General features: G+C 39.1%; 1 protein-coding gene across 2 annotated transcripts in view; it reads left to right on the top strand.

Moving 5' to 3' along the window:
* AKAP6 (A-kinase anchoring protein 6) overlaps positions 1 to 23800 on the top strand; it is a 502115-nt gene that overhangs the window by 238548 nt on the left and 239767 nt on the right. For both annotated transcript variants that reach the window (XM_059710250.1, XM_059710259.1), the window contains exon 5: positions 11595 to 11717. In XM_059710250.1, coding sequence (XP_059566233.1) covers positions 11595 to 11717 — 123 coding nt within the window. The remainder of the gene's footprint in view (positions 1 to 11594; positions 11718 to 23800) is intronic.

The raw sequence follows: 23800 nt of genomic DNA on the forward strand, positions 1-23800 counted from the left end.
CTTCAGCTAGCCTAATGCTATCCAACCTAGGTAGTATATATAATTAACTAAACTAATAGTACTCTTAAATTTTATATTGCTCTTAAAAACTATATCTTTTTGAATTATAGAAATTTTGTCCAAAGGATGCCCAAGAGTACTTTAAAGTGAACATTTAGAGCTCTATACTTGAGGACAAAACACCTGAGATCTTTTGGCTCAGCTGCCTATTGGTTTTGTTTTATCTGTGAAGTAGTCTTTCTGAGCCTCAGTTTCCTTATCTGTAAAATGGGGGGCATTGAACGAGATAGGATCTAAGGGCCTTCTAATCTGCATGGGAACTCTTCTTCTTTTCTCTTTTCCAAGCAGATGTATTTCAATACCATTTCCTGTCTTCTTGGCTCTAATGATAGGGCAGCAGCTGTGTTGTTCTTGCCCTTTACTGACTCATTGCCCTGAAGTACTCTGGTAGAAAGCTGGCTATTTTATTGCTCATTCAGCATGATAAACTCTCTACATGGAATTCCAATTTTAACTTGGTATTACTAAGAAACTATATGGTCCCTAGAAAAAATGTAGAATGTTTAGATAAACAACTCAGCAATCCCAGATAACCTTTTTAATAACCTTAGCATTCTACAAACAATCCCATCTAACCACATGCGTTCTTGTTTCAGGTATTTGATTTACAAGGAGGTCTTACTAACCAGGGAAGTATTTAGATGTAATCTAAACACAAGACTCTAACAACATTTCAGCTCTGCCCTTCAGTGTTAAGGAGTCAGTGTTATGGGCATGTTGGGAAATGTTTATTAAAAGTGATTGTTATCCCCAACAAGGTTGGAGGAGACTCAGCTCAATTTATCCATTCTATATGATACTGAGTTCAGAAAAGAATTTCCCTCCTGGTCAGCTTTAGATAATACCATCCTCTGCCCTTTTTGCTTTCTCTTTCCAACTGACAGCCTTTATTCTGGAACAATTATTTATTTATTTATTTATTTATTTATTTATTTATTTATTTATTTATTTATTATTAAATTGATTGGTGTGACATTGGTCAACATGAACATATAGGTTTCAGGTGTGTGTTCCTATGTTACAAGTTCTATATATTGCACAGTGTGCCCACCACCCAAAGTCAAATCTTCTCCTGCTACCTTATATATTTTTATATTCTAAAGACATCCCATTCAACTTTTAGAAAAGAGCTAAGTATTTCATAAAACATTTTAGTGTTTTTTGAGTTTTCTTGTGGAATCAGAATTAAAACTGTTTTTAAAACATTTCATTTTCTCTTCAGTCTTTATTCAAAATTTCTTACCACCTCACACATGTCCATATCCTTTCTTCTGTTAGTTGTATTGTATTGGACTTTGTCTGTAGGAATGTCAGTAAATGTGTGAGGTGGTAGAGGCCCCAGCATCTGGGTTTTGGTGGCACATGAAGCACATAGATATGTGGTCAGGAAATGTAGAGTGCCTTAGGGAGCTATTGTGTAAAACTCCAGATGGATCATTCTGTATAGGAACTCTGTGCCTAAGAATTAAGCAAAAGCAGGAGATTAAATATATGTTGGTATATCTATAATAATAAAAGGGTAATATGATATTTAGACCAGATGTCTTTTCAGATGTTATTCCAGACAAAGCTGGGGCCGGAGGGAAGTCCAGGTCCCGGGTGCCAGAGGGAAGCCGGTGCCAGCAGCTGGGGAAAGGAAGGCCTACTCTTGCATGAATTTTCGTGCATCAAGCCTCTAGTAAATATATATAACCTGAATACATAATTTTGCTTCTAAATGGAGTTCTTTTTTATCTTTTAATTAATTTTTTTCTTAATTTTATTGTTTCCACTATTACAGATATCCCCTTCCCAACCATTCACCCATACATGCACACACCTTTGCCCACCTCCACCCAGCCCCTGCCTCCTCCTTTTCCTCTGTCCATCACCACACTGCTATTTGTATCTGTGGGTTATGCATATATGTTCTTTGGCTAATCTCTTCACCTTCTTTCACCCAGTTCTCTGACAGTTATCTGTCTGTTCTCTGTATCCATGCCTCTGTTTCTGTTTTGTTTGTCAGTTTATTCTGTTCATTAGATTCACATATAAGTGAGATCATATGGTATTTTTATGTCTTTCTCTGACTGGCTTATTTCACTTAGCATAGTCCTATCCTGGTCCATCCATGCTGTCACAAAAGATCTGATTTCCTTCTTTTTTACAGCCACAGCATATTCCATTGTGCAAATGTACCACAGTCACTTTATCCACTCATCTACCGATGGGCAATTGGGCTGCTTCCAGATCTTGACTATTGTAAATAATGCTGCTATGAACACAGGGGTGCATATATTCTTTTGAATGGGTGTTTCTGGAATTCTTAGGAAATATTCCCAGAAGTGGGATCACTGGGTCATAGTGCAGCTCCATTTTTAATTTTTTGAGGAAACTCCATACTGTTTTCCACAGTGGCAGCTCCAGCCTGCACTCCCACCAGCAGTGCCTAGGGGTTCCCTTTTCCCTGAGCAAGCACTTGTGTGTTGATTTACGGATGGAAGCACAATGCTGAAAGAGTAGTGAATAATCAAAATGTTTTATTTATTTTTAATTGACTTTACTGGGATGATTTTGGTTACTAAAATTATCTAGATTTCAAGTGTACAGTTCTATAATACATCATCTGTATATTGTATTGTGTGTTCACCACCCCAATTCAAGTCTTCTTTCATTACCACTTAGCTCCCCTTTACCCTCTTCTACCCCCCTCACCGCACTTTCCCTCTGGTAATCACCATACTGTTACCTGTGTCTATGAGTTTTTATTTTGTTTTGTTTAATCCCTTCATTTTTTTCACCCAGCCCCCCAACCTCCCTCTCCTCTGACAGCTATCAATCTGTTCTTTGTATCTATGAGTCTATTTCTATTTTGTTTGTTAGTTTATTTTGTTCATTAGATTCCACATATAAGTGAGATCATATGGTACTTGTCTTTTTCTGATTTCTGCTTGGCTTATTTCACTTAGCATAATACTCTCCAGGTCCATCCATGCTGTTGCAAAGGGTTAGAGTTCATATATATATATATATATATATATATATATATATATATATATGTATATATATATACCTTTTATTGATTTCAGTGAGAAAGGGGGAGGGAGAGAGATAGAAACATCAATGATGAGAGAGAATCATTGATCTGCTGCCTCCTGCACACCTTCTACTGGGGATTGAGCACACAACCTGGGCATGTGCCCCGACCAGGAATTGAAGCATGACCTCCTGGTTTATATGTTACTGCTCAATCACTGAGCAACACCGGCTGGGCTAGAGTTCTTTCTTTTTATGGCCAAGTAGTATTCCATTGTGTGAATGTACCACAGCTTAAGTGAATTAAATAAAAGATCAAATTGGAATTTGTTGATTGGGAATGGCTTTTTAAAATCACTTATCAAACCTTGGCTTTATACCAGGCCTTAAAGTATATTTTCTCTTGAAATGCTCATAAAACCCAAGATGAATATTGCTGACCCTCTCTTACAGGTGAAGAAACTGAGGTTCAGAGACATTAAGTACGTCACGTAGCTTACACTGTTAGTAAGAGAGTGATGAATCCTGGAATCAAATTCAGTTTTGTCTGGTTGTAGCAATGGTTCTCTTCACATTATTCACACGGGTTCACAATTAACATTTCTTTTTCTTTTCATATACCCTCTCCAGCTCCTCACAAATCACTCATTTAAATTTTTTCAACTTCTAATTTCTTCCAGGGACTTAAACAAATTGTTAGATCAAATGGCCTTTCATGATTTCATATGGTGGCAGTGGTGCTCGCTAGATTCAGGATTGAGTCCACCACCTTCTAGTAGTAAGGCATTGGGTAGATCTCCTCACCTCTCAGGGCCTCAGTTTTATAATCTATAACATGGGGATGATGGTAGCACTAACCTCAAAGGGTCTTTATGAGACCCACATGATCTATTGTTTGTAAAATTCACTGAAAGGTCCTGGAACATAATGAATACTGTATGAAGATTACTTACTATTTCAGCTGGAATTGTTCAGATGAGATAACTCACAGACTCCTTTAATCTTGGAACACTAAGAAAGGAGTAAATACTTTTTATGGTTTAAAAGATTCAACAGCAGAGGCTGACCAATTTTCTTCATAAATATAGTGAAAATAGTTCACTTTTTGATGCTTTTCAGCAGGTTCCTGTCTGAAGGCAGGTAACTTGATCTAGACTAGGTCAGACATCATCGCTCTATCTACTGAGAAGTATGAATCCTTTTGAGGGGTGAAAACACACACACACACACACACACACACACACACACACACACACATCCAGACAGCAAACATCAAAATATATTAGCAGTTCAGGTGATTGGGTGAACTACTTTCTGAGAACCAAGGGCCATCTCTGTGATTAAACTGAGCCAAACTCATCTATAATTGAGAATCGTTCAAGCATGTAACGGCCTTAAATTTTTGGTTTACATTTTCTGTAAATTAGAAAAGAAGTTTGCAGTGAATTTTGCTTGCTAAAAAGAAATTGCTCTCCTCTTACCCTTACCCTAAGTATATGTTTCTTGTCAAGCATCTAGCCTGATCACAAATCCCTTTTCAGAAAAATTAACAGAAAATAGTGAATGTGAAGGAGGAAGAACTCAGAGCATAGATCATTGTAACCTCAGTGTCAAAACTGTGGGACTAGAGGAAATGTTGCTTCTCCTTCATCTGGGCGGGATAATGTGTCTCCAGGAGCACTGTTCCTGCTGTGAGAGGAACAGATTTTGGAGTGAGATACGGTTCAAGTCCCAACTCTGCCACTAGGGCAAATCACTCACATTCTTTGACCCTCAGTTTCCTCATCTGTAAAAGGACCATAGTCAGTACCACTTCACAGACTTGTGGTGGCAACACAGTGTCTACTTCCTGTTTATGTGTCCCCATTCCCCTGTTAGAGAAATAGTATTTAATTTCAGTTTGGCCTGAAAATTATGTAATTCTATAAAAAACTATGCCTAGGCTTTCAACTGTATAAGTCAGAGATCAGATCTCCTTCTGTATTATATCGTTGTTACCTGGTCTTCTATCTGGTGCAAGAAGGCTCTTCTTTTATTCCTGCTACACATGACCGCCTTGCCAGCCCTCAGCTGGTTAACATACATTTGAGGATTAGATTATATTAAATTTACATCCGAGTCTTGGAAATAGCCACACTCTCATGGCAGATTAAGAATAGGAATCTCCCCACGATCTATATTTATTCACAGCATTGTTGTAGGAGAGAACTAGGTAGGAAAATAAGTGAAATAATGGGTATTCTTGTTTTGTTTTGTTTTATTAATCCTCACCCAGGATATTTTTCCATTGATTTTTAGAAAGAGTGGAATAGAGGGAGGGGGAAAAAGAGAGAGAGAAACATCAATGCCAGAGAGACACATCAATTGGTTGCCTCCCACAAACAGGGCCCGCAACCCAGGTACCTGCCTCTGGCTGGGAATTTAAACTGCAACCTTCCAGTACACAGGCAGACACTCTACCACTGAGCCATACTGGCCAGGACAAAATAATGGGTATTCTTAACCTGCTGTGAGAGTGTGGCTATTTCCAAGACTCAGATGTAAATTTAATATAATCTAATCCTCAAATGTATGTCAACCAGCTGAGGGCTCTAGCAAATTATTTTTCGCAAACCTCCAAGTGTACATTTGCATGCACTTTGACTGTGCTGCTTGGTCTTTAATAGATTGATGCTTTAACAAGTGTAAAAGTAAGATCTTCTTAAAGCACCTCAATAGGGAACTTCCAAAATGCAAGTGGGAAGTGTACTGCCAAATGGTGGTAGCAGGGCTAAAAGCTGTTCCATTTTCTCCCACGTTGGATAACCTGGGTGTCTTTAGGGGTTGAATCCTGGTTTGGCTCCAATCAAGAGTTTACAGACTCTTGGGATATGTATCAAATAAGAATATGGCAAGGGACCCATGAGAAGGAAACAATTAAGGGGATGGCCTGCAAGGACTGGGGCCTGTGGACTGGGTCACCCTCAGTGTACCCCTGGAGAGCCTGGCACGGAGACAGACAACGGCAATGGAAGAGGGGAGAGGGCACATAGCAAGCGGGTGGTAGGACATGTCAGGGGAGAGCCAGAGGGAAGAGGATGCATCAGCAGGGGTTTGAACAATGAAGGCTAAAATCCGGCCTTTCAGAGGTGTGTGATTCAGCCCACAGCAATGAGTTGAATGTGCATAAAATGTGCTTTCTGTGTAGTGTGATGGCAGCATTGGATTGTGTCCTGAAGGACATTAATTTTGTAATCATTTTTGACTCTCTGGGTAACCCAGAACATTGGAGAAACAAACACAGATAGGTCAAATACTAAGAATAAACAAAATTGGGTACAGACAGAATTCTGATACAGACAGAATACATTTCATAAGAAAATCCAATGTCCCAACTCTTTATTTATTGTAAAAAATTTTCTCAAAATGATTAAAATCACTTGAATTCAGTAGGGGAGTACTTAGATATGCTTTATGTTCTGCGGAGATTTTTTTTTGCTGCAGTGCTTTAGACAGAGTAGGCACTTAAAAGAATGAATGAGTAACCAATGCTTGTTGTATTAGGATTTGCTCTGTATTACAGAATGAAACTTTGTACTTTTCCCCGTTTTCCTATGTGGTTACGTACACCAGCCTCATTTTCTTTCATTCACACCACAAAGACTAGCAGAGCTTCTGAAAATGAGCATCATCTATTCTCTGTATGTGCCCAAGTGTGAATTCTCCTGCACATCATGTGGCTTGGTGTATGGAGTGGTACTTACTTGGTCTTTCTACGAAGAGCATCTCATGACATGAGGATAGTAGACAGTGCACTGTTCACTACACAGAGCATGAGTGTTGGTACACACATTCAGGGTCTGGGAGGGGTGGAGAAATAGCAGTGGCAAAGGTATCCAGAATCAGATGGACTCCAATTTCCTTTGCTTTCATAATTTCTGCATATATTCTTGTGGTCACACATATAAGCAGGAGAGGAGGTGGAAAGCTAAGATTTCTTTAAGAGGTGGGGTGTGTAGCTTCACATTGCAAGTTAAGAACAGGGATTTCTCAGTTTTATTGTGATTGATGGAACTCTCTAGCACTGGCAAGAACAGAGTTGAGAAAATGTGCAACAAGTGAAGTGATGAGGATGGGATATAATTCAGAGGAAACGCAGAGTGAGACCTTCAAAGGGCCTCTGTTTCTCTCTATCAGACAGCCTTGGTTTTGTGTCTGGCCAGGCTATGCAGAGAGGTCATCCAGAAAGGTTCGCCTGGATCCCATGGCTTTTGCCTAATCTACATCTCACAGATTTCAGCTATTTAATCATAATTCTGTTAGGAAATCTGAAACCCATTGTTTAATACTCTTTGGCTAAGACTAACTTTTGATGAGGTACCCATGTACTCACGTACACACACGTTATTTTGTTTGCTTATTTTTTTTTTGTTTTTTTTTTTTGAGGAAGAGAAGCTATGAATAGTTATATTTCAAATAACATCTTTGACTATTTGTCTTTTTGGGATTTAACCAGTTGTTTCCAAAATAATTTACTTCCTGACTTAATTTCCCCCCAAACCAATTTATATATACAGATATAACAACTCAAGGCTAAATTCAATAGTAAATGCTATTTAATACTATAAAAAACTATTTTCAACTCACAATTATCAACCATCTAGACTCTGATATTCTGATTTCTTTTTTTCACTTTTAAATACTTTTATTTTTAAATTACAGTTGACACACATTATTATATTAGTTTCAGATGTATAGCCCAGTGATTAGACATTATATAACTTACTGAGTGATAAATCTCATACCTATCTGACAACATACATAATTATTATTAACTATATTCCCTATGCATATATTCCATCCCTTGACTATTCTGTAATAAGCAATTTGTGCTTCTTAATCCCTTCAACTTATTCACCCATCCCTGCAATGCCCCTCCCATCTGGCAACCTTCAAAATGTTCTCTGTATCTATGAATCTGTTATTGTCTTGCCTGTTTGTTTATTTGTTTTTTTTTGGATTCAGTTGATAGATATGTATTTATAGCCATTTTATTATTTATATTTGCTGCTGCTGTTGTTGTTATTGTTGTTGTTCTTCTTCTTCTCCTTCTTCTCCTCCTCCTCCTCCTCCTCCTCCTCCTCCTCCTCCTCCTTCTCCTCCTCCTCCTTCTCCTCCTCCTCCTCCTTCTCCTCCTCCTCCTCCTTCTCCTTCTCCTTCTCCTTCTCCTTCTCCTTCTCCTTTCTTCTTCCAGAAGATCCTTTCATATTTCATGTAATACTGGTTTGGTGGGGATGAACTCCTTTAGCTTTTTCTTGTCTGGGAAACTCTTTATCTGTCCTTTGGTTCTAAATGGTAGCTTTGGTGGGTAGAGTAATCTTGGTTGTAAGTCTTTGTTTTTAATCACTTTGAATATTTCTTGTTAATCCCTTCTGGCCTGCAAAGTTTCTGTTGAGAAATCAGCTGACAGTCTTATGAGAGCTTTTTTGTAGGTAGCTAACTGCTTTTCTCTTGGTGCTTTTAAGATTCTCTTTGTCTTTAACCTTTGTCATTTTTATTATGATGTGTCTTGGTGTGAGTCTCTTTGGGTTCACCTTATTTGGGACTCTCTGTACTTCCTGGACTTATATGTCTATTTTCTTCATCAGGCTAGGGAAGTTTTCTGTCATTATTTTTTCAAATAGGTTTTCAATTTCTTGCTCTCTATCTTCTCCTTCCACACCTACCTGATGCAAATGCTTGAAGTTGTCCCAGAGGCTCTTTATACTATACTGTACTCATTTTTAAAAAATTATTTTTTCTTTCTGGTTGGCTATATTTTGCCTCCTTATATTCCAAATCACTGATTTGATTCTTGGTTTTATCCATCTACCGTTGATTCTTTGTAAATTATTATTTTTGAAATATTTATTGTTGAAAGTATTACATATATCCCCCTCCTCCTCCCCCATTGACCTCTTGTAGCCTGCCCCACCCACTGTCCCAGGCCTTCATCACCCTATTGTCTGTGTCCATGAGTTATGCATATAGACATACAAGTTCTTTGGTTGATCTCTTCCCACCCACCCACTTACCCCCACCATCTGTAAAATAGTCTTTATTTCAGTTATTGTAGCCTTTATTTCTGACTGTTTTTTTTATAGTGTTGAGGTTCTCACTAAGTTCATTGAGTATCCTTATAACCAGTATCTTGAACTTTGCATGTAGTAGATTGCTTAACTCCATTTTCTTTCATTCTTTGTCTGGAGTTTTGTTCTGTTCTTTCATTTGGAACATGTTTCTTTGTCTCCTCATTTTGGCAGCTTCCTTATGTTAATTTCTTTTGGGTAGGATGCTATGTCTCACAGGATTGGTAGAGTGGCCTAATGTAGTAGGTGTTCTGTAGCATCCAGTAGCATAGTCTCCCTGATCACCCAAGCCGGGCACTCAAGGCACCCCCCCTGCCATGTAGACTGTGTATACCCTCCTTTTGTAGTTGAACCTTGATTGCTGTTGTCACATCAATGATAGGGATTTACCCTCAGGCAGATCAGCTGTGACTACCAACCTCAGACCTCCAACCACTGTGGAGGATCAGCTGTGCAGGGTCCCACCCTACAGAGCAGGACCTACTTCAGTGTAGCTCTGGTGCCTGAGTCCACCCCTTGAGTGTGCCACTAATGGAGATGATTTGATGTGATCTGAAGCTGTCCACTAGGTGTGCTGGCTCTGGGTCCTCCTGTGAAGTACAAGACAAGGTGAATCATGACCTGTTTCTCCCCGGGACCACCTGGCATGAGCTACAAAGCAAAGCAATCTGTTGATGGCTGCTACTTGTGCTGGACTTGGAGGTGCCAGGAGAGGCTAAGCTGTGAACCAAGGCTGGCTGTTGCTAGTGCCAGGCCTGTGTCCACTCAGCGAGAGGTATGAGGCACACTGAGACCAGATGCTGCTTGCTTGAGAGATTTTAGGAAAATCTTGCAGATGATATTGCTATAAGTCCATTTGGCCAGCAAAGGCGATCTTAATTTTTATCAGAATTTAATTATGAGAGTATCAATAATTAGGACTTAATTTTTAACAAACTAAGTATATGAGAAAGGGAAAAACTAATTACTTGGCATAAATTTTTAGCACTTAGAACAAGTTGCAATATGAGAAAATTAGAGATTTATTAAAAGGATGGGTGTGATTGTCCTGTGACACTTGGAAAACTTTGGATAGCATTTAGGATCATGGGAAAACACATGGTACACTACCACATGGAATGATGGACTTAACAGGCTGACAACACAACACACCACACCAGAGAGTGGCTGGACAGTCAGATCTGACTCCCTGGGCCACCATGTCCACATCTCTGCTGTGTCCCCTTTTGACAGACTGGGATGTGTTTCTGAGTGTTATTAGTCTACCTTTCTCTTTACTACTCTTCTCAATGCTATTTGCTCTTTTCTAACAATTACTTTGAGGCCAATCGATTGTTTGAATTAAAGGGTTGTGAGCCTTAAACTATATCTAGAAACCTTAGTTACAAAATGTGGCTTCTGAGAACTGTGATAAAAAAAAGTGAATCTTTAACTATTACTTCAGTATCAGGATATCCTGTTAAGCATTAAAAATATTATTCAAAATTAATCAAAAGGAAATACTGAAAAAAAAAACACCACAGAAAAACACAGAAAAGCAGGTTAAGTTTAATAGGGAAGTAAACATCCCAAACCATTTCCATGAGCACAAATGTCAAAACCTGTCTTTGCTCTTTTACACCTCCAGGTGGTGCTGTTTACTTAGACATGGGAAGCAGGCACCCAACCTCATTTCCTTGCCTTAGGTTCATGGCTGGGCTTTCAAAATAATTTCCATTTCTACAGATGTGTTCTTTTAAATGGTCAATAAATTTTTATAACCACTCTTTTAAAAATTGCAAGATTATTGTGATTTGTGCTGTCTGGGACACACCCAGAGCAGCTGTTTACATTTGTTCATTGGTCCCTCCTTTTCTACTCTTCCTCGTTTCTTAGAACTCAGACTCAGTCACAGACATTTGGGCTGTCATTAGAGCTCATCCAAGTCCCTTAAAACACCGCTGTGACTTAAAAATAGATTTCTAATTCAGTTAAGGTAACTCAACTCTATAGGCTTCTGAGTAAAGAATGCCATCTTCACAGAAATGTTTTTATCTCCCAAAGCCCATGAGTGTTCCTAGCAGTCGTGACTTACTTTTTGGTGAGGGGAGCTTGTCGGACACCAGAAATGTTTTGATAATTTTAGCTCATCTTTACAATGACATCCTGGAGACCAATTCAAATTTCTCAGAAAAGTTTTCCTAGGAAAAAACTGAGAGGGAGTAACGGACACCTTCTTTCCATTTTGGTAGATTTTAGTGCTAGATTACTGGAAAATCTGTTCTACAGTGTGGAACTAGGATGGAAATGCAGTGTTATCAATTTTACCATCCGTAAGGTTTGGAATTTTTAAGATTGGCTTTAAAAAAATAACGAACTAATGCTTTTCTTGTTCTTTCCTTTTTTCTTTCTTTTTTTCTCTTTTGTCACAAGGGGTTTGTAGACAAGCTGGATGAATTCATTCAGTGGTTAAATGAAGCCATGGAAACCACTGAGAATTGGACACCCCCTAAAGCAGAGACGGACGGCCTTAAACTGTACCTGGAGACACACCTGGTAGGCAAGATTGTGTTGCTTTGCTGCTAGTAATGAAAGGATTTTGAGGCACTGCTTGTTTGTTTATGGAGGATATCAGTTTTATTTATCAGAAGTCATTATATGCTAATGAAACCAAGTTTTAATGGGGTAAACTGCAGCAACTGAAAATTGATAGGCATTTCAAATAAACCTATAAAATCTAAACCCTCCATATTTCAAGCTATTTAAAAAAAAACATTTTCCAGAAAGATAAGTAATTACTTTAAAAATACCTTAGAAAATTTTATTAGGCCCTCACTCCCTAAAGCAACGATTGAAGGTTTTCCCCTTCTTAAAAAAATATAAATGAAAGAGATAATTTTGATGACCATTCTAAGCTTTCTAGAATTCTTGTAAAATTAATGAACCTCTCATTATCAAGAGGGTCTACTTTATCTGTTCTACACTGGGTTATTTTAATAAAATATTTAAAACGATGATCTCCATCATTTTTGCTGCTATGTGGGTTTTCAGCATATAATTAATACAACTGTCATTACACTCGTCCCTGTGCAGAGGGAAAAGCATGGAGGGGAAGTGGGAAACACTTGGATGAATATGCTTCTGAATATGTTAGGAGCAAGAATTATAGACTGGGGGACGTTTGAAGAACCTCATGAGGCTTTCACTGAATGCTTCGAATGGCCGATATCAATTATGAAGGGGTGGCTACCAAGTACTGGAGTGTGATAAAGCATGAAGAAAAAGCACGTTGTCATAGGAAATGAAAATTCAAGCTTTAAGGATCTCATCTTTATTCCTTTCACCGATAGCATAAAATTGACAAAGGCAATGAACACAAATCCTTGGGTACCCAACTGTGGGGTAGATTTTCTGCCCCTCTTACACACTCAGAATATGGATTGAATAAGCATTGTGTGAGAGTCCTATATGTGTGACAGGTCGCAGGGTTTCAGGACTGCTCCATGTGTTAGTGAGAGAATGAGAAAGAAGGAGAAGAAGAGAGAGAGAGAGAGAGAGAGAGAGAGAGAATGCTTTAGGTTTTTGGTGCTTGCATTTTGTAGTGTTTTATATCATTGCAAGAAAAACAAGTCTCAAAATCCTATTGCTGCATGCAGACAGTATTGTGGATGATAAAGAAAGACAAGGCTGTGTGATAGAGGTTGAGTGTATTGTTTCCCTTTTTAGAGACCTGGGTTGATGGCATGTAAAAATGCCAGTAACCTGTCCATCAGTAGATGAGTGGATAACACAGCCATGGTACATTTATACAATGAAATACTACTTGTCCATAAAAAGGAAGAAACTTTTACCCTTTGCGACAGCATGGATGGACCTGGAGATTATTATGCTCAGTGAAATAAGCCAGTTAGAGAAAGACAAGTACCATATGATTTCACTCATTTGGAATTTAATGAACAAACTGAACTAACAAGCTAAATAGAGACAGACTCATAGATAGAGAACAGGCAGATAGCACTGGTGGGGGAGGGGATGTTGAGGTGTGTGGAGGGATTGAGCAAAAAAGAAAAAAAGAAAAAGAAAAAAATGCCAGTAACCTTAAACACCTCTCTTGTACATGGATTTTAAAATACTGCCCTTAATACTCAATTCCCTGTTGAGATGAGCATTGATTTTTTTTTTTAAAGAGGGCATTTCATAATAGCAAGATAAAGATATTCAGTGCTTTATAATGTAAATTATATTAATTAGAATGTCAACTTTTCACTGGCATTGTTCTGACAGAAATTCTAATCTGTGTTTAAACAGGAGTATATGAACTTTATTTCACATTAAGTGTGCTGTCTTAATTTCTCTTGACTTAATATTTTATGGGAAACACAGGTTTAGTTTTTGAGGTCCCAGAGGGCATGGGGACATAAAGAGTGCCTCAACTCTTTTCATTGAAAGCCAGGTTAAGAGGGTGGGAACCAAGCTCTCCCTTCTCTTTAGGAATTGAGTGACATGGCCTTTTTATAACCAATGTTCTGTTCTCAAGTCTGTATTACAAATTTCTATTCCTACTTGGCATCCCTGTGTTGGCCTCTGCCTCATTCCAGCCCAACACTATCTATCCCCTAGAACTTTCTGCAGTGATAGATATTTTATATTGCATTGTTCAATATGGGAGCCACTACCCACATTTATCTCCTGAGCACATGAAATGTGGCTACAGCAACTGGGGAAATGAATTATTAATTCTAATTAACTTACATTTAAATTTCTACACGTGGCTTGTAACTACCGTATTCTAGTCCTATAAATAGCAGCACTCTTTACAGCTGCCCATAATGGCTTGCAGACATGCTTCCTGGCCTCATAGTGATATTCTCATCCAAAGTATGGAAACCATTATCCTCTGTGCTCTGGATCTCTCCATTAGGTTCACAGCAAAGAGTGCTTCTTAAACTGTCTGTCTCTTAAAGAATAAACTTGTTTCTGCCTTAAGATCAATACTTTCTTGAGCCAGTTTTCTCCATGGTCATGTCTGATTGTACTGGTTTGACTGTAGACAACATAGAAACAGCTGCTCTATCTTCACTGTGCAAATAGTGAGGGAGTATGGTGTCCAGGTCTGTGCACCAAGGTTGGCCATAGTCTTGAATTTCACTTCTGAAGTTATGAATGATGCTAACAGTTACTGAAGACCTAGTGGGCGTGGATTGCCACTGAGCAATACTTAAGAACAATGACTGAATCATTGCTATGCTGCATGCTGTGTCCGTTACTCGAGATACAGCCTGTGGTTTAAACATCTTTAGACTCCGAGTTACTCTGTGTCCCTACATTGTCTTCTGATTAATATTGTCATTTATATTTTTTATTGTATTTCCTTACTAAGTTGCTGAGTTAATATTAAGTTATCCTTCTCAAAGGAAGATAAAAAGAGTACCTACATTACCATAAAGAAAGTATGTATAGAACTAAGCCTACGTATTTATATTCCTTACTTCATCCTGCATAAGTCATTACTGCTCCTTAATGAGTGGGGAAGGGGTATTTGCAAGAGTATACAGCATTCACAGATAGCTACATGAGTTTCTTTCAACATCTCTATAGATTCTATAATTTACATTAAACCAAAACATGTACCAGCCCCTGAGTTGAGCATTTTCTTTGGCTTAGTAATGTGTTAGAATAGTTGGCACCCTGCAATGTTCATTATAAAGAAAAATAAAAACAATACCAAAAGTTGTACATTTATATTTTGATACTTAATTCAATTATTTTCCATGACAGTAACCAAGGGTTTTTACCAATACAAATCAATTAAAGCTTCACAATACCTGTATGAGAGATGTGAAGGAGTTTTATTTTAACTGTAAGAAGTACTGTGAAATTGCGATGATACATCAATGATTTTCCATGATAATTAATCATCTGCCCGCAACCTGGCTGCTCCTTTCAAAGATACAATTCTTATCTTCCTAGAAAATGACATTTTCAGGAAAATGTCATTCTAGAAAGGTATTTTGTGAGTATTGAACTTATTGAACATTCCTCTTCTTTGAAAACCACTTTTCAAATAGCATTGTGTATATATGTTCTTATGGACTCCCTTCTTCCTCACCTCTGTCCACCTTTTAAAAATAGCTATATTAAGGTATAATTTAAAGTATACCATTTTACATATTCCCACAAACTGACAAATGTATAGCCCCACAAAACCATCACCACAATCAAGACCGTGAACATGTCCATCACCTCCAAAAACTTCCCATGGTCCTTTGAAATTCTTCCCTCCCTCCCTGCTGGCCTTTCTCCCATCCCTGAGCAATCAGATCTGCTTTCTGTTACTATTATATTCGTTTGTACTTTCTAGGACTTTACACAAATGGAACCAAACAATATGTACTCTCTATTTTTTTTTTTGGGGGGGGGGCTTTGGGGGGAGTCTGGTTTCTTTCACTCAGCACACTTATTGCATGTTTTAATTAATTCATTTTTACTGCTGAGTAATATTCCATTGCATAGATATACCACAATATGTTTATCCACTTACCTGTTGATAGAAATTTTAATTGTTTCCCTCACACTTGTTTTTACTGGCTAAAGAGGCAAAAGTCAGCAAGAACTGAATTTGAGTAGAAGCATCATAAGTAGTTCTTGGCAGACTATTTAGATATTATTTCCCTTTAAGAGGATTTATAGTCTTCAGAGTTAGAGGACTTAAGAGCTCGTTTGGAGGTTCTAGCAGGGGAGTGCAGCTACTCATGTACCCTTGACCAAAGACCAGTCTTCTTTTCTGGGGAGAAGGTTGTCTTCTTCAATCAGGGCACAGCTTTGGGAGGGGTGCACATGGCACATGGATCGGTGAGGGAGGAGGGGGACACCTGCCTACCCAGCCAGATCAGCTGAATCAACCCTGGTGATCAATGGGGTGATATCATATCCAGATCGTCCTCACATCCCAGCAGAGCAGGACAGCAACTTCTCCCAGTTGAGATTTCAGTTCATGTCCCTTTGCTCCTGAGAAGATAACTCTGATTTTCCAAATAGTTCTTATGAATGTTCAATCCACCAAATGGGCACCACATCATATGCAGTCAATTGTAGGAAAACAAGCCAAAAGGGTTTTCTTAAATCTATAGCTAATGAAAGTATCCGGTAGGAGAAACCAAAGCCAAATGGACACCAGAGAGCTATGCAAGTATTAGGAAAAGGAACCAACCACAGTGCTGGCCTTAAACGTTGGGAGAGAAATCTGCATAGGCCATGTTGGGCAACCATTAACCAAACACATAGAAATAGCCTTGGTGAAACAACATTCTTAATTCAATTTGATAAATGAGAATATGTGGGGGAAATGGTGACAATGAGTCCATGTATATTAAGCACCCATGAGTTATTTCGGTGCTAGGAGTACATGATGAATGAGTTAGGTTTCTATCTTCCAAGGATTTCCGATCTAGGAAAGATGACCATAAATTAAATGTATTTATCTATAGACACATAAATGATTAATGTAATGCAATTTTGAGCAGTAAACTTTTTGTAGGATAAACAAAGTACTGTTCAGAGCATAGAGAAAAAAGTTTTATTGGTTCTTCTTGGAGGGTAGGGAAGGCTCAGAGAGGTAATTTGATGTACACCTCACAGGCCATATATGATGTGTTGGATAGACAGGGAAGGAGAGGAGATGGAAGGAAATTGTATGAGCAAGTGAGGGAGGTGTGGAGAGCCATCTGGTGTGGCTGAGACTGAGTTGGAGTTTGGCAGGTTGGGACTGGGTGGTAAAGGAGATTGTTTTTGTAATGAACTGAACTGTTCCCTGGGGGCAATGGAAACTCACTGAAGGTTTGATTTGATTTTAAAACAGGGGAGTGACATGAATCAGTCACCAATTCCACGAGGTTCGGGTCAACTCAGCATAGATTCACTAGATGAAGTCCATGAGAGAATAACTATGGACACAATGGAAAATGGGCTGAGTATGGCATTGGAAGGATATGAGTTTCTTTAAATGTATTTTTTTACTAGCTATTATTTTCTAACTATAACACAAAATTTTAAAGGTAAATAAGGAGAGTATAAAAAGGTAGAAAGTCAAAAGTAAGCCTTCCACCTTTATCCCCTCAGTTACAAATTCTCCTCTCTGCAGGCAACCACTGTTCCTTGTTTTTTTATATCCTTTCAGAGCTATTTTGAGTATTTAAAAACAAATGCATATTGTACTTAACTTTGTTTCCTCAATTTACATTATCAGTAATTCAGAATCAGTGTAGAACTGCATCATTCTCTTGAGTGGCTGCAGAGTGTTCTGTTTATGCATATGCCATAACGTATTTAACCAGTCCTCTATTGAGAAAAACTTAGGTTGTTTGTGACTTTTTCAATTGCAAACAGTGTTCCAGTGAATATCCTTGGATATTCACCATCTTGCATAGTAGAATTATATCCTTAGAATAAATACCTTACATATGAAGGTTATGGGTGAAAGATTATACACATTTAATATTTCCATGTATTGCCAAATTGTCCTTAAGAGGGATTGTACCAGTTTATACTCAGCATGCACAAGAATGCGATTACTGTACATTCTTGCCATTGGAGATTGTTATCACACTGATTGAGATTTGTTCTCATGATAGTTACAAATGGCATCTCATTGTAGTTTAGTTTGTATTTTGTGTGTTTTAAGGGGAGTTGAACACCTCTTCATATTTTTAGGAGTCATTTGTATTTTCTGAGAACCACCTGCTCATATTCTTAGCCTATTTTTCTGTTGGGTTGTTGGCATTTTGCTTCAGGATTTATCGGAGCTTTTTTTTTTATATATATTAAGGAAATGACTTCCTTGTCTATGGTGTGAATAAAAAATGCTTTTAAGAGAAACTATTTTGGGGATTTGGTTCCAAAATAACATGAATATCTTAGTGCTTTGAGGAATCTAGCATTAGGCAGACCTGAAGGCCAGGCTGAGAAGCATGTAACAGGTCTCTGCCCCTGGCAAAAGCATGCCTGGATTCCAGTACTGCAAAGACCAGGATGTTCTCGGGAGTTTGCTTACTTATCAGGGGTGCCACAAACCTAAGATTGGGGAAACTATTATTGAATGAGTGGATTTGATGTCCGAGCAGTGAAAGAAATGGAGAGGGTGTGTGTCACAGGTAGGTGGGCGGGAGATAATAACAGAGTAGAGGAAATAGCTGAGATAGAGAGGCATAGATTGGAGAGACATAGCAACAGGTCTCCCTTTTTAAATTTATCTTTATTGTTGAAAGTATTACAGATATCCCCCTTTTTTCTCCATTAACTTCCTTCCCCGCTCCCCAGGTTTTCATCAGACTATTGTTTTTGTCCATGGGCTATGCATATATGCATACAAGTTCTTTGGTTAGTTCTCTTTTTTTTTAAAAAAAATATATTTCATTGATTTTTTACAGAGAAGAAGGGAGAGGGATAGAGAGCTAGAAACATCAATGAGCGAGAAACATCAATCAGCCACCTCCTACACACCTCCTACTGGGGATGTGCCCACAACCAAGGTACATGCCCTTGACTGGAATTGAACCTGGGGCCCTTCATTCCACAGGCCAACGCTCTATCCGCTGAGCCAATCCGGTTAGGGCTAGTTCTCTTTCTGATGCACTACCAACTTCCATTTCTCCTCCCCGGCTTCCACCGAGGCTACTAATGTCCTTGAGAACAGCACACGAAGACCTGCTGTCCCATAGCTGGCAGATCTGACCAAGACCTGAATGTATCCGAGGGCGTAGAAATGGGCTGGAAGCTTCTCTGCCTGTGTGTGGAGTGGGACTGATGCTCCAGGGCCCTTCTAGGGGTGTGTGAAACCAGGGAATGGGAACCATGCAAGCAGCATTTACATAAAAAAGAGGCAGCAGATGCTACAAGAGCTTAGTGACCATGGGGGCTTGTGCTGAAGGTAGAGCAAACTTAACACAACTGCTTCTGTAATTATGGGACTTAGTTAAAGAAAAACATAAAATTTTTTCACTGGAAAAAATTCAAACTGTATAAAAGAGCATAAAATTCGAAGTGAAAAGCGTACCCTCCCTTGTGTAACCAACATAAACCAGTTGTTCTATATCCTTTTGGATCTTTTTATGTAAAAGTGCATAAATTTAAGGATTTTTAAATTCATATTATATATACTTTTCAATGACTTGTCTTCATATCTAAACATATCTCAGATATCCTTCTGTTAGTACACTATGATCTGCTCATTTTAGCCCAGGGGTGGGCAAACTTTTTGACTTGAGGGCCACAATGGGGTTTTAAACTGGACCAGAGGGCCGGAACAAAAGCATGGATGGAGTGTTTGTGTGAACTAATATAAATTCAAAGTAAACATCATTACATAAAAGGGTACGGTCTTTTTTGTTTGTTTGTTTTATTCATTTCAAACGGGCCGGATCCGGCCCGCGGGCCGTAGTTTGCCCACAGCTGTTTTAGCATCTTCTTAATATTTTATCATGTGGATGTGCCTTAGCTTATGTAGTCGTTCCCATGATGATGGCCATTTAAGCTGCCTCCTTATTTACGCTTTTGTAAACAATACTGCAGTGAGCATCCAGGTTATTTTAACACTAGCTTAGTGAAAGTCTTTTCTTGGGCCCAATTGTGTCTTGTCTACAGCAGCAACTCAAAGCTCACATGTAATGTCATACTTTAGGGACAGCTTTTGCTGTCCTAGAAAGCGATTTAAGGTCCGTGTGTGTGTGTGTGTGTGTGTGTGTGTGTGTGTGTGTGTGTGTGTGTGTGTGTGTTTATACAGAGTTTTGAGTTTGTGTTTATCAGGGCAACTTTTAAGCCCATCTTCCAGAATTTTGTTGTTCATTTTGGGATTGGCACCTGCAATTTGAGGTGGGTAGCACAAGGTGGCGGGAAGCACCAAAATCCTGCAGACAGTGCTTGAAAATTCCCCCCTATTTTCATTTTCATGACCCTACGTACTTACAAAAGAAGATTGGGTTAAACTGATAATGTGCCTAGTTAACAAAATCTCAGGACAGAAATTTTCATGCATTTAGATCTTCATGTTATATCATATTTTTTATTAAGTAGCTTTCTTTTGTATGAAAAGAAAAACACTATACTTCTCACAGTATTTAGCCATACAAGTAAGGTTCCTTAAATACATGCATCTGTTTTTATTTTGCTTGCCCTCCTATCTCCAACTCTGCCCCATTTTTCATTCCTTGGAGTTAAAACAGGCTTTCCTTTCTCCTACGTCCTGCTACCCGCCTCTTCCTGCCTCTCTTTCTCTGCTGAGATGATAGGCAAGTCTGGCCCGAGCAGGTTGTCTCACAAGACCAGCAGCTGCCATGAGGCTGTACCACTCTGCGAAAGGGAGGCCCTCGTCAGACTTCAAAAGCCTGAGCTGTAAAAGGCGAAAGATTTATAAGGTCTGGCCAAAACCGGTTTGGCTCAGTGGATAGAGCATTGGCCTGTGGACTGGAGGGTCCCGGGTTTGATTCCGGTCAAGGGCATGTACCTTGGTTGCAGGCACATCCCCAGTGGGAGATGTGCAGGAGGCAGCTGGTCGATGTTTCTCTCTCATCAATGTTTCTAGCTCTCTATCTCTCTCCCTTCCTCTCTGTAAAAAAATCAATAAAATATATATATATATATATATATATATATAAAGATTTATAAGGTCTGAAGAGAAACCAGAGCATTATGCTAAGCGAAATAAGCCAGTCAGAGAAAGATAAATATTACATGATCTCACTCATTTGTGGAATATAGTGAACAACATAAACTGAGGAACCAAAATAGAACCAGAGTCATAGAAGCATCGAACAGACTGTCCAACCTATGAGGGAAGGCGGGGGTGAGGGGGTAAGAGATCAACCAAAGGACTTGTATGCATGCATATGAGCATAGCCAATGGACACTCCAGTGGTGGTGAGGTCACATGCTGAGGGGTGGGGGTGGCTGGGGGGAAGTCAATGGGGGAAAAAGGAGACTCATGTAATACTTTAAACAGTGAAGATTTTAAATTAAAAAAAAAAAACAAACCTGAGCTGTTTGAGCCTGGCTGCGGCCTCCCCAGCCTCACTAAGCAGGGTGGGACCTCGGGGCTGTGAGGTTCCCTTTGCTTGTCCCTCTTAGTTCCCATTAATTTAAGGGAAGTAGCTGAGAGTTCAGTAGGAAGCATTACTTCCCTTTGGGGGATTAGAAATACTCAGCTCCTAGCCTTGCCTCACCCCCTTTGGTGGCTTGGGAATGGAAAGTCTGTTGGGAATCTTAAGCAGGCAGGCGTTTGGGAGGTGGCTGTGTGGGGAAGGAGGCTTGTTCTGTGTATGTGAGAAGTCCTGGACCAGATTTCTCACTCATAGAGCTCTACTTCTGTGTCTCTAGGAGGCGCATAGTGTAGTCTTCCCTTTTCAGGTTACAAGGATCCCTGAACTATTCAAAGCACCTGGGAATATGCTTTTGGCCTGATTCAGTTTATGGACTCCTAGGCCATAATATTCAGCAGGTCTGATCATTTTGAAAATTGTTGGTGCCAATTTATTATTTTGGACTAACTTATCACACTTTATTTAGTATTCTTTTTAGGATGTAATGAATGTTTTAAATTAGAATGCCAGGGAAACACTGCATTTATTAAATACTTCCCATTGAGGGCTGTGCTATGCTAAGCACTGAGAGAGTTTGCAGACTGGCCTTGCCCTCTGAGGGTCCATGCTCAGGCTAAAGTGCACTCACATGAGCCAGGGGCTGTCACCTACCAACTCTCTCCCTGTGTGAACCCCAGTGCAGATCTCACTTATCCACAGTGTTACATGGAATTTTGGAATCTTGAAACAATTTATCTGATATAAATGATATTAAAGTAAAAGTGTTAGGCCTGAAACAGATCTTTACATTAGCCAGAAAGATGCCTGTCATATCTACTGAAGGTTGTTGTGAAGATCAAAGAAACACATTATATGTGAGGGTGGTTTGTTCATTTGCGGGGAGTCATACACATCTTCCTTTGAGACCTAAGAACATGTGGTATAAGAAGCTCAGGTGTTCCTAGAGATGTTGAATTTCTCCCCATCCACCTTTCACTGAACAATTCCCCTGTGACTGTCACCTACTTTGAGTCCCTTGGGTGTCTCCTATGATACTCAGCCTTGTTCATGACAGCAGTTACTACAGATATCTGCTAAATGAACAAATGCATCTGTAAAAGCAGTGTTACAACCATTACAGACAGCAAATTATATTAAAACTCATTAAACAGTAACTGAGAATGTCTGCAAATTAAATTATTTCCTCTAGCCCAGGCAGTGTGGCCTGGTTGAGCATCGACCCAGGAACCAATTCTTGGTCAGGGCACATGCCCGGGTTGCAGGCTCCATCCCCAGTAGGGGTGCATGTGGAAGGCAGATGATTGATGATGTTCCTCTCTCATCGATATTTCTATCTCTCTATCCCTTTCCTTTTTTCTCTCTCTAAAAATCAATAAAAACTTATTTTTAAAAATTATTTCCTTTCCTATTTCAAACCAAAATGGACTCTGGTCACAGAGCTTTCTGAGTCTTGTATGGTATGTTTGTAACAAGAAAAAAACCTATAGAGGGGACAGAAAGAAATGCTTTCTTCTGTTGGCAGGAAGTAATTCATCTCCTATGGCCAAAACACAGGGAAAATAAAAATGCTAACTCAGATATTAGAAAGGTTAAAAAAATTCCACAGGTTAACATTACCATTTCAAATATGAAGACTATATGACTAGACAGGATGTTAATGACTTGATATTTGAAAATTTATTAAATTTACTTTAAAAGCAGTTTGGTTCCTCCTTTCAAATGCATGAAGCATGTGAGTTGGAATAGATCTGCCCCAGGCTGCCAAACAAATTTTTAATGGGAGTCCTTCTGGGATTGTCCTAAATCCACATAATATTCTTAAGTCCTGGTTTATGCACTGGGACCTTTAGATTAGCAGATGTACATGTGAATAATATGCTTGTATTCATCCATCACCTTGGTGACTCCGCCTCTGTAGGGGCTGTTGCACATCAATTATCCCACCACAGGGGTCCAGGGAGATTCTGGCCAGCACTGACCTCCTTTCAATCAGGCCTCAGGGCAGTGTGTTCTGGAAGTCGAATGGTCCCTTTAGACAAAACCCCTGAGAATCCATTGGGCCCGATGTGGCCATGCAGGGAAGTCAATGTGATTACCTGTGCCAGGTGTGGGGGCAGCATTCAGAAAAACAAATGAAAATTTGCTCACTAAGGGGCACCATCAACATTCAGTATCTCTCCCATCTATCTAATTATTTCATAAAATATTAGCAAAGTCAAGTTTAGTAGCATACATTTACCTTCCTTACAAAAAAGCTCATTTGTTTGAAAGAAATTATGGTTTGTTGAAAGATTTAGATTCACTTTCAAATACTTGGAAATGTTTCTATTATTTGAGGTTTCAGAAAGAAAGTCTACTCAGAAGAATGGAAATTTTTGTCTTTTTATCTTAATACCTCCCCCCCCCCCAAGAAAACAAAGTTTTTATAATGCTTATCTTTTCTTCTCCTTTTTTATTAAATTTTATTGTTGAGATTATTACAGATGTCCCCCCCGCCCATAGGTCCCCTCCACCCGGTTCCCACCCCTCCCCAGGCTCTCACCACCCTAT

The sequence above is a fragment of the Myotis daubentonii genome, chromosome 1, assembly GCF_963259705.1.
Source record: "Myotis daubentonii chromosome 1, mMyoDau2.1, whole genome shotgun sequence".
NCBI classification, from domain to species: domain Eukaryota; kingdom Metazoa; phylum Chordata; class Mammalia; order Chiroptera; family Vespertilionidae; genus Myotis; species Myotis daubentonii.